Consider the following 13,902-nt stretch of genomic DNA (forward strand, 5'->3'; position numbering starts at 1 on the left):
ACGGCAAGTGTGACAAGAACACCTGTTCCTGTCGCAAGAATGGACTGCTGTGCACCCTGGCTTGTGGTCAGTGTAAGGGAATCACCTGCACCAATGTTGAAGTGAACAGTGAAGAGCTTCTAGATGATTAGACTGTCTGGGTGTTGAAATCACCTGCACCAATGATGCAGTGAAGGTTCTACATATCTCTCTACATGTCTCTAGATGTTTTCTAGATGATTTAAGTTATGTGTAATGCAATCAGGAGGTGACAGTCAAGCTTTGAAAACACCTGTGCCTTTCAATGTGCCTTTATTTTTCTTTATGTTTTACTTACTGCATTTAGTTTTGTGATTTCACCTGTAAATGGCAATAAAATGTAAGTTAAGTTACCAAAAAAATCTCAGTCTTATTAAAAATGCTTCTAATCAATTCCCTGACCTCAAAAACATAGGATTAGACACTTTGTTTACATTCATAGCTCTATTAGTTTGGAAGATATGCCAATTTTTGGAATGAAATACTCACAATGGCGGCCATCTTGGATTTAGGGTATTAGCAGTGAGCAGATCAGGGTAGATTTTTTATCCTGGCTAGTAGACCTAATTTCCAGTCAAAATCAGTTGAGAAACAAAATAATACAATTTGGTCCAACCTCAACCCTAGAATTACTGGACTAAGGTCTATGAAAACAAGCCCAAAAGAAGCGACCACATCGCGATGCGACGCGTTATGAGCTCGTAGATCTCTTCTCATATCATATGGTTGTCCCTCCTGGCACAAAATATTTTCAAATGGGGGTCTGCAGCCTAATACGTATAGATTAGGGGGTCCTTGATAAGAAAATGCTTCCAACTGTTTCAAGTTGCAGTAATCAGTGATCGAATGTTACCTCTCATTTAAACCAATCGACTGTGCAATACTGTACACCAGCCACAAGTTGGTGCCATTATTCATCCCACTGGCAAATAGAACGAAGAGGGCGTTCAACTTCCCACAGAAGCCACATTTGGACATTTTTCCCAAATAAGGAGTGGTACCATGTCACGTGACGTTACTGTCAACGGAAAATATTAGCTTGCTTTCTGTGTGCGGGAAAGGCGAGCGTTAAGAGACAGCAAGCCTGCTTTTTTGAAAACAGAGACTTCCATGCAAAGATTTAACCCGGGAATCTATCTTCAGAATAAAGACAATTTGTCGATCGGTCCCATCATCATTACGCTGTTTGGATCTGACAGGTAAAGCCGAAACGCCTAAAACGTCTGTATGTATTCATATGTAAATGCTCACAGCTACATGTGTGCCTCGATCGCGGTGTGTGGTTGATCAGGGTAACGCTATAGTCTTAATGCATAACTTGCAGCTTTGTTCAGAGATATTTTGTTCCCAATCGGAATCAGAATGAAACTTCCTGGTCTGCTGGCACATTGGCACGCGCTGTGTCTTTATGCGCCCAGTGATATAAAGTAGCCTAGTACATTTACTCAAGTACTACTTACTTTGAAGTATTGTTTACTTTACTGGAGTATTTGCACATTTCTGTACTTTTACTTGTACTCTACATCTCAGAGGCAAATATACTTTTACTCCACCACAATTATTTGAAAACTTGAGTAGATTTTGATTATTATTACAAAACACATTACCCTCTTCAGCCCTGTGTACATTTCGGCCATTTGAAAATAGCCTATACAAGCTCCCAATGCGTCACAGGGTTCCTAAAGGGGCTTGTTGTTGTGTAGCTAAACTAGACACTTATCTGAGCAGGCTTCTGTTTTCTGACCACAGCTGTTTGCTACACGTTTTAATGGTGTGTGTGTGTGTGTGTGTGTGTGTGTGTACACTACGTTTTAAATGAGTTGCCATCAATTAGGAACAAAGATAACTTTTTATTCTAATTTCAAAAGTCGAATCTCCATTTCCTTGACTTTCACCAGAGCCTTGTTCCTTGAATGGCTCTGGCTGTCAGTCGCTGCCTAGGAAGGCCAACGTATGTAGCCTACCATATATGTCAAAAGTCCACCCAATAGTCTATTGAGTGTGATCAGTGGTGTAAAGTAAGTAGATAAGTACATTTAATCAAGTACTGTACTGTACTACTGTATTTTTACTTTAGTGGAGTACTTTATACATTTTGAAATGGGACATTCCTATAGAATGAATAATTTTACTTTTGGTACTTGAAGTAGATTTTGATGCTAATAAAATACTTCTGTACTTTTACCCAAGTACATTTTGAATACTGGGCTCTTACTTGTAACAGAGTATTTCTACATGATGGTATTGATACTTTTACTTACGTAAAAGCATTGAGTACCTTTTCCACCACTGACTGTGATTGGTGTCAAAGTTTGTTCGAAGTCAAAGATGGTACAAGGATTTGGCCGCCAGTAGATGGCGCATCGTCCCCGAGTTGGATCTTCTCTTGGCAGTTATGTAAATACCATCCTTTGCTTAAGTTTAAACAAAAACAATGCTGGTTTCATGTCTGACAACGTTCATCTATTTATGCAACAATGGTGTTATTATGGTCTTATTCATGCTCATGTTTTGCCACCTTCCCTTTTCTTTGGTAACATTAACTGGCAGGATTTCATTGATCCATACTTTGTAGTCTTTCAGAGTCTCATAAATGGTGTATAGCCAAATAAACCGTTAATAGGGCTTTACTACTGTGATTACTGTTGATCCGGATTTGATTGTAAAGTAGATCAATGGCGATTTGGCAAATCAACTAAAGACAGCTCAAGTGTGACTGCATGGCATGACTCTACTTGTATGTGCCTATGCCTTTGTGTGTGTCTGTCTGTGTGTCTGTCTGTCTGTCTGTCTGTCTGTCTGTCTGTCTGTCTGTCTGTCTGTCTGTCTGTCTGTCTTTTTACTTCACTGGTGTATTCAAAGGATTTTTAGACATTTATTTGAAAACTTGTGAAATTGGACATTCTGCATAATGAGTACTACTTGTGGTAGGCCTACTTTTATGTACATTTTGATACCAATACTATACTTTTACTCAAGTACATTTTTAATTCCGGACTTTTACTTGTAATAGAGTATTTCTACATTGCACTATTGATACTTTTACTTTAGTAAAACATGTTAGTACTTTTTCCACCACTGGCCATATGTTGAACAGTTTTTCTTGTGAATATTCCAAGATCCATCCTCAGTTCAGGCCGTGGTGGTAATTTCGTCCAGGCTTCAGTGGTTAATTAATTACAGTAATTGTTCTAATTAAGGGGTTATTACGCAATAGTAACAGTAGCAATAATGCTTGGGGTTGCAATAAATTGTGTTTTCATCCAAATAGATTTGAAGTGTGCGCCTTGGTGTCGCCACAAAAAAGAACAGATCTACAAGCTAACAACGCGTCGCATCGCGACGCATTGTTAGCTTGTAGATCTGTTCTTTTTGCGGCCAGTACCGTCATACGACGCAGTTATTTGCCCTCCTAGACTGACAATAGCAGAGAGGCCTGGAAGTGGGAGGATCATCAGCGATGCCTTCAGGCTCGGCTTTGTTGCGTTTGGGAAGCCATTTTGGAATTCTGCTTGTTGTGTGCATGAGCATAACGCACGGCTAAGAGCCTATTTCAAACTTCTATATCTGTCCCAGCAGGGAGAGATTGTCGTTGTTCTCTCGTTTGGAGGAGAATCGTGAGATTTGCGCGCGGGGGAGAGAATTGCGTTGCGCGTCCTGTTTTCTGTGGATTAACGCTCCTATATAAAGAATAACATGGACTGATCACTACACCGGCAAGTGGATGCGATGATGATGATGATGCCCGTGGCCATACGTTATTTTGTGTTTTTGATTTTATGTTATGTTAGACAAAAATAGCCATTTAATTTGAGATTTCTGGGCTCCTTTACCTTGAACTTTTTTTTTTTAATTTCAGGCCTAGATCATCTATTCACAAGGCGATTTTCTATCCGTCTGCTGCGACATCACACAGCACGAAAAATAATGATGTTTATAATTGGTTAGTGCTTTCAGCAGCCCATGGGTTGGTGTATTCGCAACAAAATGATCGATGGCCCTGTTTGATTTGAGCACAACGATGGGGACAGAGTCAGACAGTGCGTCGTCGCACCGGCTGTGTGTCAGTGCGTTCATAAGTGACTGCGTTGTCGTCTATATTTAGCATTAAGCAATGTGAGAGTGCAACGGGGTTTATGTGTGTCATTCAGAGTCACACAGCCGCCATTCGCATATACAGTCAGTATTACAATATTTGCGGGAAATTGAGTGTTAAATTGGACCGCTCAGAATGTTTGTTTTGACAGTGAGAGAGGGTCCAACCGCAGTTTGTTTTGAACACACGGTTGTTCTGCGTAAAGGAGCCACTGTAGTAGAACTGAGAAGCATGTGTGCTGTGCGTTAAATATATTTCACTGTATCCATCATTCCGTGTGTGTGTGTGTGTGTGTGTGTGTGTGTGTGTGTGTGTGTGTGTGTGTGTGTGTGAGAGCCTGATATTGTTCAGCCTGTTAACCCCCTATTTAGTCTTAAATGGTCAGTCAACTTATAGAGTCTAAATATGCCATGTCAGTTATCAGTCATGTCCAAATTAGCAAAAAAACAGACAGATCCCTTCATGCAAACGTGTCTTTGTCTTCACCAAGGTTTTAGACCTAGTATGTGTTGGCTTCATTGCATACATCTGATGTAATTCTAGTCCCAACTCTTGGTCCATAGAACAGAAGGGATATTTGTATCTGACAGTAAAATGTCCTCATTCAGTGACTTCATCATGATGGAATGCAATGCAACCAGTTGGTGATAAAAAAAAGAGAGACATGCTGGCAGAATTATGACCCTTCTGGCTTTTGGGCTATTTGTTTATATTGATCCCTCATTTAAGCATACATTTGTTGTTAGGGCTAATATTAGGGCTCTTCAGATTTTGGAGATGGAATTTGAGGCAAGCCATCTGTTATTGTACACGCCTTTCATCATCTGTTTGGCTTGTTTGTTTGAAAGCTGAATGAATGGTAGTCATCTTCAGGACGTCCCTTCAGGCTGACACCTCAGGCTGTGGGAGGAAAATGCATTCATGGGCTTTAGTGGCTTTCAAAGTTTAATTTCAAGGACCCAGGTTGGTATGCCTTAGGCCACACACCCCTATAACTGTCAGAGTTAAAAGCCTAACGGTCTGTATGGTTCGGATTCCTAACTATCAATAATTAATCATTTAGCTGGGACCCCCCCCCCCCCCCACACACACACACACACACACACACACACACACACACACACACACACACACACACACACACACACACACACACACACACACACACACACACACACACACACACACCCTTTACATGCAAGCTTGTTGCATGGAAAGTAAAACTGGTTGAATGTACTCTAATCACCTCAACTTGAGGCAAATGCATTTCTATTCTTTAGCTGGCCGCATTTGTGATCCCTCTGGCTGGGCAGAAAGAAACTCCATATAACTGCTATACCTGCACCCTATTTAAACTGGAATTTTGGTTAAATGCTTTCATTGGTTCATAGAAATGGGAATCCGAACAACATGTTCACTCTGTCTTGGCATTCAGCTTCACTCCTGAAAAGCCCAGCCCTGTGGGCGAGGAGTTTCCCTCCCATTACATAAAATTGGCCCCACCTCTGGCTTTTCCAGCCAGCATTCGCTGTCATTATTGAACTGGACTACTTGGAGCGAGCTCTGCTGTGTGGAATGAGGGAGAAGAGAGCATCCCCATTGTTTCAAGTCCCGTCTCCACCAGCCAAATCTGTCGCCTTCTGGTTGCAGACAGGGAAAGAGAAGAGGCGATTGATTCATTCCAGCCCTACTAGCACTCACATTTCACAGCCTTCGTCGACAACCAGCCTGAACCAGGATGCAGCAGGAGGAGGTTGGCCAATTCTTGTCCACAGGCAGAGCCTCAGTCAGTAGCATTGTTGTCTTGTGTTCCTGGGGAAAGGGAATTTCGAACAGTCCTCATTAGTGACGGCTGGGGCTGGACCTTCTGTTCTGGTTGTACTACAGAGTAGCAGCCAGTAACTGCGGGTTGTGTTGCATTGGAGCTCAGCCCAGGGAACAAGATCTGAATTGATTAGGGTAGCAGAGGGTTTAGCAGCGTAGCATTGTGTTTAATGTTGTAGGGACATGCTATACTTTACTCTTAAATAGAAACAGAGGTCATTGATAGAACTAACGAAAGTGAACTATGAAACATGTCAAACTGAGACAAACAGGCTGAACAAGGCATTGCATGCATGTGATTTTGAGTGTGTTTGTGTTTGCTGTTGGGTGCCTGACTGTGTGAGTAACTGTTTTGGTAATCGTTTGTCCTGGCCGTGGCCTAAAGAGCCCTCTCCTCCCTTGCGTCCTGACTCTAGCAGTTTAAACCAAGAATGACCATGGATTTCTCCCAACTGCACACATACACGCCGCCACAGTGTGCCCCAGAGAACACCGGATATACCTACTCCCTCAGGTGAGACCTCACTGCTGCCAGCATCAAATACTCCAAGTTCATATGCATAGCATTTTTGTCGGTTGGCTGACCTGGAGTGAACTGAGTGAATATCGTTCTCGAGTTGCTGCTGCTGCAGAAGAAAAACAACCTTCAAGGCCTCTTCAAGTGCATGATCCTAGTTCTCTCCATGTTCAAAGAAATCTCCTCATCCAGAAATGATGCGTTCCATATTTTAAATGGTCTCTCCAGATGTGTTATTAGTCTCCCTTTTTCCTAAACCCAGTCAGTGGTATGCCTGTGAAACAAGCATGCTGTTGAGCCCCGTCAGCCAATGCAGTGCAGTATTGTCAGATCACTCAGCTCATTAGCACAGTGCTGCAGAATGAAAGGCTTTGAGTGTGATGAATTACCCCCCAGTGGTTGGGTGACATTCACTGCTGCGTGTGCGCAGTTTCTCCTTGATGCGTTTCTCTCCAGGTCTCTTACGTGACAAGACCTTTTTAACGCCGATGAGGTGATATTAACTTTAGGAATTCTGCTTGCATCGACAGCAAAGACCTGTTTCCCTCACCTGAGTGAATGCTTTGATCGTGCAGATGTTTTATCAGCCTGTCACATAAAAGTTGTGGGTAATTGCTACAAGCTAAATGACATCATAAAATAATAAAATCTCTTCATGACATTTGTGTGGATACATTGTTGTGGATTGAGGCTGGCAATGAAATTAAGTCGCACTGTTTATTGCAATAAACAGTGGGAGCTAGCAACAGTGTGCAGACTTATTTTGCTATGCTGGTCATCTGTTTGCCCTGCACCTGATAACCAGAGAAGATGTGCATGCTCTACCACCCCTTCCTTTAAGATTGTGATTTGTTTATTCGTCCCCATGATTCAGTGTGACAGTGTGTGTTGGTGTGCTTGTGTGGTTATAGGGGAATGAGCAGTATTATGTAGAGCAAAGAATGCCAATAAGCTGTTTGTAACATAACCGTTTTGAGGTTGTAGTAGAAGCAAGATGTGCTTAGCCGTGCTTCACGTGCTGACTTTGTCATACTGTTGACTTAAAGGAGCACTAAACAATTTCCCCCTGAAGCTTAGGATCTTTCTTGCATTCTAAATAGCCTTGAGGTGCAGGTGAGCCTTTTACCAGGTATAGTGGACACGATGGCCTTCATGGTGAGGAGACCTGCACTATGGAGAATAAAATACAAATGTTAAGCATATGAATATACACATACTAAGCATATGAAACGACTTGATTCTTCATCCCATGTAGGCTGCATTATTTTAATTTGAAACATATTTCTTGTCTTTAAAAAAGTTTGTGCGTAAAGCTTCATTGATATACGCAGTTATACGCATCATTTATGTCCTCCAACCCTTCAGCCCTCCATCTCAGCGTTGGTGTGGTTTGCACTCCTCCAGGGTGTGACATGTGATGGGATGCGGTTGGCCTCTCTTCTACAGAACTGTCAACACTTGGTGCTGCAGGCTAAACAAGTGAATCAACTTATTGAGGTGTGACTAGACCAAGAAGAAACAATACCTTGCCTCTTGTGTTACCTTGAAATGACAGTGTAGCAGTGGTTCAGAGTCTGATGCAGGGTTGGTAATGCGATGTTGCTTGCTGCATGACCTTTTGGGAGGACTTTGGAGGCTTGCCATCACTTAAGTGATAGTAGTAAACTACTGCTCATTAAAGGGGCACACAGGCGTGTTCCAACAAACAGCCACCCGCTCGATTTACTACCACATCTTACACAAATGGAGGATGCATTCCACTGTAAAGAAAGCCTCAGTCAGCAGATGTGAAGGATCCCATACAGAAGAACAGTTACAGACTGCAGACTGCTGTCTCTCTGTGACTACAATAGAGTAGACTACGTTTATGTTAGCTTTTAATGTCAGCTGCACTTATCCTTTTAATAGGAGGTGGGAGTGGCAGTCACTGTGACTTTGCCTGTAGGGTCAGGGTGTTGACATGCTGTGGATGAAGAATAGTAAAGACATATATAATTACTGTGTGAAAAAAATAAGAGAGGGGTGTTCCTAACATTCAGATTCTGGCACGGCCACTTTCTAATAGCAAGTCTAAGACACCGGAGGCGTTTTTACAGCTTGGCTCTGCAGGTGTCTAGCCAATCTCCAACAGGGTCGGTCTGTGTGTCCACTAATCTCACAAACCGCTGGACTGATCAGCGCCAAATGTCTTGTGCACCCTGCCAGTAGGCCTCAGAATTTTGTGAGTTTTCTGTTACATGTTTTTGTACATTTTTAAATGGTTAGCTAGTTCATTTTGCAATGGAATTCAGTGGTGCTCTCTGATAACGGTGAAACTGTGCCCAAAATGTTGAGTTATTCACCTGTTTCCTAGGCTGTGTGTGCGTCACTTCCTGTCAATTTGATCCAATGAAATCCAATGAAACTGGTCAGATGACCAATGAAATCGACAGGAAGTGATGCCCACACAGCCTAGGAAACGGGTGAATAAGTCAGATATGTACTACTGTATGTCGATGGGTACATCTACACATGTACGTCAAGTTGTCGTACGGAAGTCGGAAGTCCCGTCCACTCCCATGTTATAGGAAAAACCGGACCGGAACATCCGGTTTTTAACTTAACATGGGAGTGGATGGGACTTCCGAATGTGTGGATGCACCCACTGATCACTGTTTCCCCAACAGTGGGTCGGGACCCATGTTTGGGTTGCGAGTAAATATCCCCTTTTTTTCGTTTCCTACATTTAAAAAATATATATTATTTGAAAAAAAAATAAAAAAAAGTTTGAACAAAAAGAATCACAACTTTTCATCAATTAAAAACAATTCCAACATTTTCCAAAAGTATTTCATGAAGAAAATGGAAAAAAATATAATAAAAAAAACAACGTGGTGCTTTTCGCGCCACATTGTAGATCTGCTATTTTCACTAGTTTGGTCTTGAGCTAAAAGGTTTGGGAACCAATGTCATAGATGACTGATCACTGTCACTGGCTCACAGAGATTCACATTGGAGCTATGCCATTCACATATATCACAAGATCCACATGATTGGATTTTGTTTGTGCGGTTTAAGCAAAAAAAAAAAAGAGTACATTCACACGGAATGTGAATATTACACGTCGACAAAACGGCAAGTTTTATTAAGAACAAGGTTGATTTTTCACTGTGAATAAAGGCATCAACTTGAATGAGGCATGAGCTATAATAGTTTTGATGTTGGTGGTTTATTCCCCAGGCCCCCGGTGTGTAAATATCTTAAGCCTGTAATGGGGGGACAACTAGTGGAAATAGACCTTGTGTCAGCCGGTGAAAGTAAGAAAGCGTTGCCCGTACACTGCTGGAATGTCGCATTATGTGACAGACAGGCAGGAACAAGTTAATCATGTTCCTTTGTATGCGGTCAGCTGAGACACTATTAATGAACCTTTCTGTCAGTCTCTAGTGTATGTACTGATCCCAGGATTAGACTATTAGTTACTTTCTGCTTTTCTGCATGCTAGTTGAAAGATCAATGATCTTATAGTCACCATAAGCCCAACTGCTCCCTCGAGACCAGACAAACCAGCTTTATTTTTTTCTCTCATTTAGTTTTCATCTCATTTGGCAGCTGGAAAAAAATAATTGCATTTAAATATTTTGCGAACAGTTAGTTGAGAATGTCAGCGGGATGTTTTCATTATCTGTGTATCAAATGTGTGTGTGTGTGTGTGTGTGTGTGTGTGTGTGTGTGTGTGTGTAAGCGCGGGGTGGGGGTACTTCATGAATGTGAGAGCAGGGGTGAGAGAGACGGGGTCAGGTGACAGAAACCGTTGGCCCATCTGTTGTCAGAAGTCAAAAGACCTCGAGACAAGTTTGCACCATTCAAAGTGGGAGACAGAGAGAGGAGGGGCAAATAAAAAGCTAGCCACACAAAGTTCCATTTCCACCCCACACCCAGAGCTATTTAGAAGCCCCTGTATGGAGCAAGAGTGCAAGATTGGCTGGGGCTGGCTCCACAGAGATGCCATCACTGTGCCAGTGTGAGACCGCTGTCGTTTTGCAGATTTATAACAAAACATTCTTTTGTTATTAGGTTAACTGACATCCGACATTGAAGCTCATTGTTGACCCAATGATTTCCGTTAAGGGATTGCTCAACTGTTGGTCCCATTGAGGGAGGCCTTCTTGCATCTAAGCCTAATACTGTTTGACAAATAGTAAGAGCAACCTTAGAAATATACCGGGATGCAGGCCAAATGTCTTTGAAATATCCAAATGCCCCAGGGAGGCAATATTCTCTTATTGGATTATTTTACAATTCTAGTTAATTATAATGTCTTTAAGAATACTTTCAGGGGCAACATGGTTTAAAAATTATACAGATTGTGCCAAAGTCTTTTACACCACCTTAGATTAAGGTTGCACCTGTAATCCATAACATGATTGCACTATATTCATTTGTGATAACACCAAAACCTGGGTTTATTTATCTCTGCATGAAATTCTCTCTGGCCTTCTTGAATCATTTCTGGCTATGAACAATATGAATTGATGAAAACATGTCATTTTAAAATAATTGAACCTATTTGAAATGCAATCATGATGATCTTACTCTTGTATTTTAAGCATTTAAAAATAGTTGAGTATAACAATTGTCTCAGTGGGTTCAATTTTGCATTCATATGAATTCCTTCTGCCAATTCAAATGACCCTGGCATATGACATAGCAAAGATAGCTAGTGAGGCTATTTACACCATGCTAAACTCTGTTGATTGGGAAGGATTGCAAGGTCACAACAGCAGTGCATACTGATTACAGCCTGCATACGTAGCAATGCATACATGGAAATATTTATTTGAATGAATATGACGATCATTTTTCATACTTTCCTGCTGCCCTTAGTAGGCATGTAGCATGTTGCTTCACAGTATCTAGATCCATGCTTGAGCAATGGTTCATAGATTACTGAGTTGCGTCATCAGTACAGAGACACATTGCCTTTGACCCTGGTCTTCTGCAGCTCTGCAGCATGTGTGTTCAGTTACTATGCCCCTCCATATTTTATGATCAGTCAGTGGGGCTTGTGGTCGTAGCCAGCGTTTTCCCTCATGTGAGATTTGATCTGTAATCTGTAATGGTAGTAGTAATGACAAGAGACAGTTCGTCAGTTGTAGCTTAAAGACAGCAGCAATAATAATGACGTGTATGTGAATGCCAATTTATTACACTAGAGTTAAGATCCAGGCCTGAAAATTAGATCCCAGCCAAACTTGAACCATCTTCTGTTAGCTTCAAATAGCTGCCTGCATCAATCCAACTGAAGAATTGAGCGAAAAAGCATTCAGCCTGACCAGTCTGGTCTGCCCAGGTTTAGTCATGGCTGTCAAGTTCTTTCAGACAAGAAAGAACTACCATTTCCATTAGGCTAGAGGTGTTTCTGAGTATATGGTTGACAGTTGTTATCACCGTATTCAGTAGTCAGTCACAGTTGCTGGGACATCTGTTGTGAGTTTGTCAGTTCTTGGACCAAGTGGTCTAGTGGAAAACTGTTGTGTTTGTGTGTGACCTATCCATCTCTTTTATGAGCTAAAATGATAACGAGGCTTTTGTGTGACCATTTTCTACTTTGAGATCCTACAGTAATTCATTATACAGTATTTAAAGGTTTTATACTGGCAACCTCTATTGATACACATTGATGCCACGACCACCATTGATGTTCAATTTAGCAATATTTTAAGTGCAAAGTTCTCCTTTTGAAACGATACAGGCTTACAGATTTCAACTTCAGCATCGCCCACGTGGGAATGGACTGCCTGGTTGCCATTGTGCGTGAAGTACCGCTTTCATTTTCAATCTCGAAATAAGTCCAAAACATGTTAAGTATGGCACGTTGCATTTCCGTAATTGAAATATTCAAGGCATTGCTGTCTTGTGTTTGTTTTGGTGTAAGCTTTGCAGCCAGCTACCGTTGCTGATGCAATGATAGACTTCACTTCCTATGTCTTGCATATGGAGTACAAGATGATCGGCACTAAACTGAAACATTTGGTTAGAATTTAATACTTATTGTTTAATAAGTTTGGAAAATTAGGTCCAGGTCAAATTAATTTGGGTTTCCCCTTTACAAAGTCTCCACACTGCAGACATTTTAACCATTGTTTAAGCTCACTGCCACAAGTTGTGGATAATCATCGTTTATATGACAGCTGATGTGGCGCCCAGTGGGGTAAATATACAAAGGATTTGGATTCGATCGGGCTTAGTGTAGTCGATACCAATTGGCTCTGATAGTTGTGATATCTGCACAACTCTCTGTACATTCCCTGCATGCATTTGTCTGTTGGAAGTGGGAAGGCCTTGAGCTACATACTGTTTATACACCACTCACTCTGGGGCCCAGGGAGCTGTTTGGAGTAGTCTCCATGGCAACCACGGAAACGTGAAACGGCCGACTGAAGAGTGTGTACTGTAGAGTGAAGGCCGTTAACTGAAAAAGAGGGGGAGAAAAAAGGGAAGTGCAGTCTTTGGGAGGGAAAATGAGGTTGGCAATCATAATCACATTGCCAGCTTGTTCCCATCTAGAGATAGACGGATGGAAATATGAGTGCTCTCTGTGCTGAGCCCAGCCTCAGAGTCCCTGGTCTCTGATAAATATAGGGTTAGGGTCTCCGGGGAAAGACCACTGTCGCTGCTCACTTAATGGTTTTAGGAAACAGGAAGGTGGGGCCTGCCCTTCTGTGCTTGTGCAATACACAACACTCTGTTTTCATGCGTTCCCCATAGAGCAGGGGTGGGCACAAGATGCTCAATTTGTTTAAACACTGAGTGTGGTGGTTATTTCAAAAGTTATTTCTGCAACTTTTGGACTTTTTTTGGTTTTGAATTCTGAAACATTTTGAAACAAAATTTAAGTCTGCAGCTTTTTCAATTATATGTATTTAATGGGTGATTGTCCCTCTATTTCTTTCTCCATCACCTAAACTTTAACCTGCCTACCGGCGCTTTTATTTTAGTCAGTGATCCAACTACTGAAGATGAGTTTTTCTGCCTTCAATCATGTGATGGCACTAAAACAGCCAAACCACTTTCTTTCATCTTGATACCTGAAAGATGGTTGGCTTGACCCCTTCATCCATCAAACACTAGGAATGTTCCATTGGTTATATAATGGAGACAGTAGAAGGCATACATGTTGTGACTGCTGGCTTCTTGCTCTGCCTCTGTGGTTTATTGAAAACCACACCTCCTGTGTGTGTGTGTGTATGTGTATGCATGCTGTGAAACTACACCGTAGTGTGTGTGTTTGTGCCTACGCGTGCGTGACTGTGTTTTCTGGCACGCTTTCTTCAGGCTTTGTGTAACCACACCTGCGGTTTGGGGTTGAGATTTACAGCCCACGTGGTTTCTATAATCTCTCTCTGTGTGTGTGTGTGTGTGTGTGTGTGTGTGTGTGTGTTCAGTCCAAAGCACTGCAGAGCAG

At 41.9% G+C, this 13,902-nt stretch overlaps 1 protein-coding gene across 6 annotated transcripts in view; it reads left to right on the forward strand.

The window, feature by feature from the left end:
* Window positions 1–1,075: 1,075 nt before the first annotated feature.
* The window catches only part of sun1b (Sad1 and UNC84 domain containing 1b), a 37,889-nt gene continuing 25,062 nt past the window's right edge, over window positions 1,076–13,902 (forward strand). Inside the window, exons 1-2 of one of the 6 annotated variants that reach the window (XM_084072549.1) lie at window positions 3,513–3,734; window positions 6,355–6,452. In XM_084072549.1, coding sequence (XP_083928675.1) covers window positions 6,370–6,452 — 83 coding nt within the window. In that variant the 5' untranslated portion in view covers window positions 3,513–3,734; window positions 6,355–6,369. Of the gene's footprint in view, window positions 1,218–3,512; window positions 3,735–5,396; window positions 5,868–6,354; window positions 6,453–13,902 lie in introns of those variants that run through there. The other 5 variants (XM_084072550.1, XM_084072547.1, XM_084072546.1 and 2 more) reach the window with 5 other exon arrangements.

The sequence above is a fragment of the Gymnoscopelus microlampas genome, assembly GCF_963454915.1.
Source record: "Gymnoscopelus microlampas genome assembly, chromosome: 11".
Lineage (NCBI taxonomy): Eukaryota > Metazoa > Chordata > Actinopteri > Myctophiformes > Myctophidae > Gymnoscopelus > Gymnoscopelus microlampas.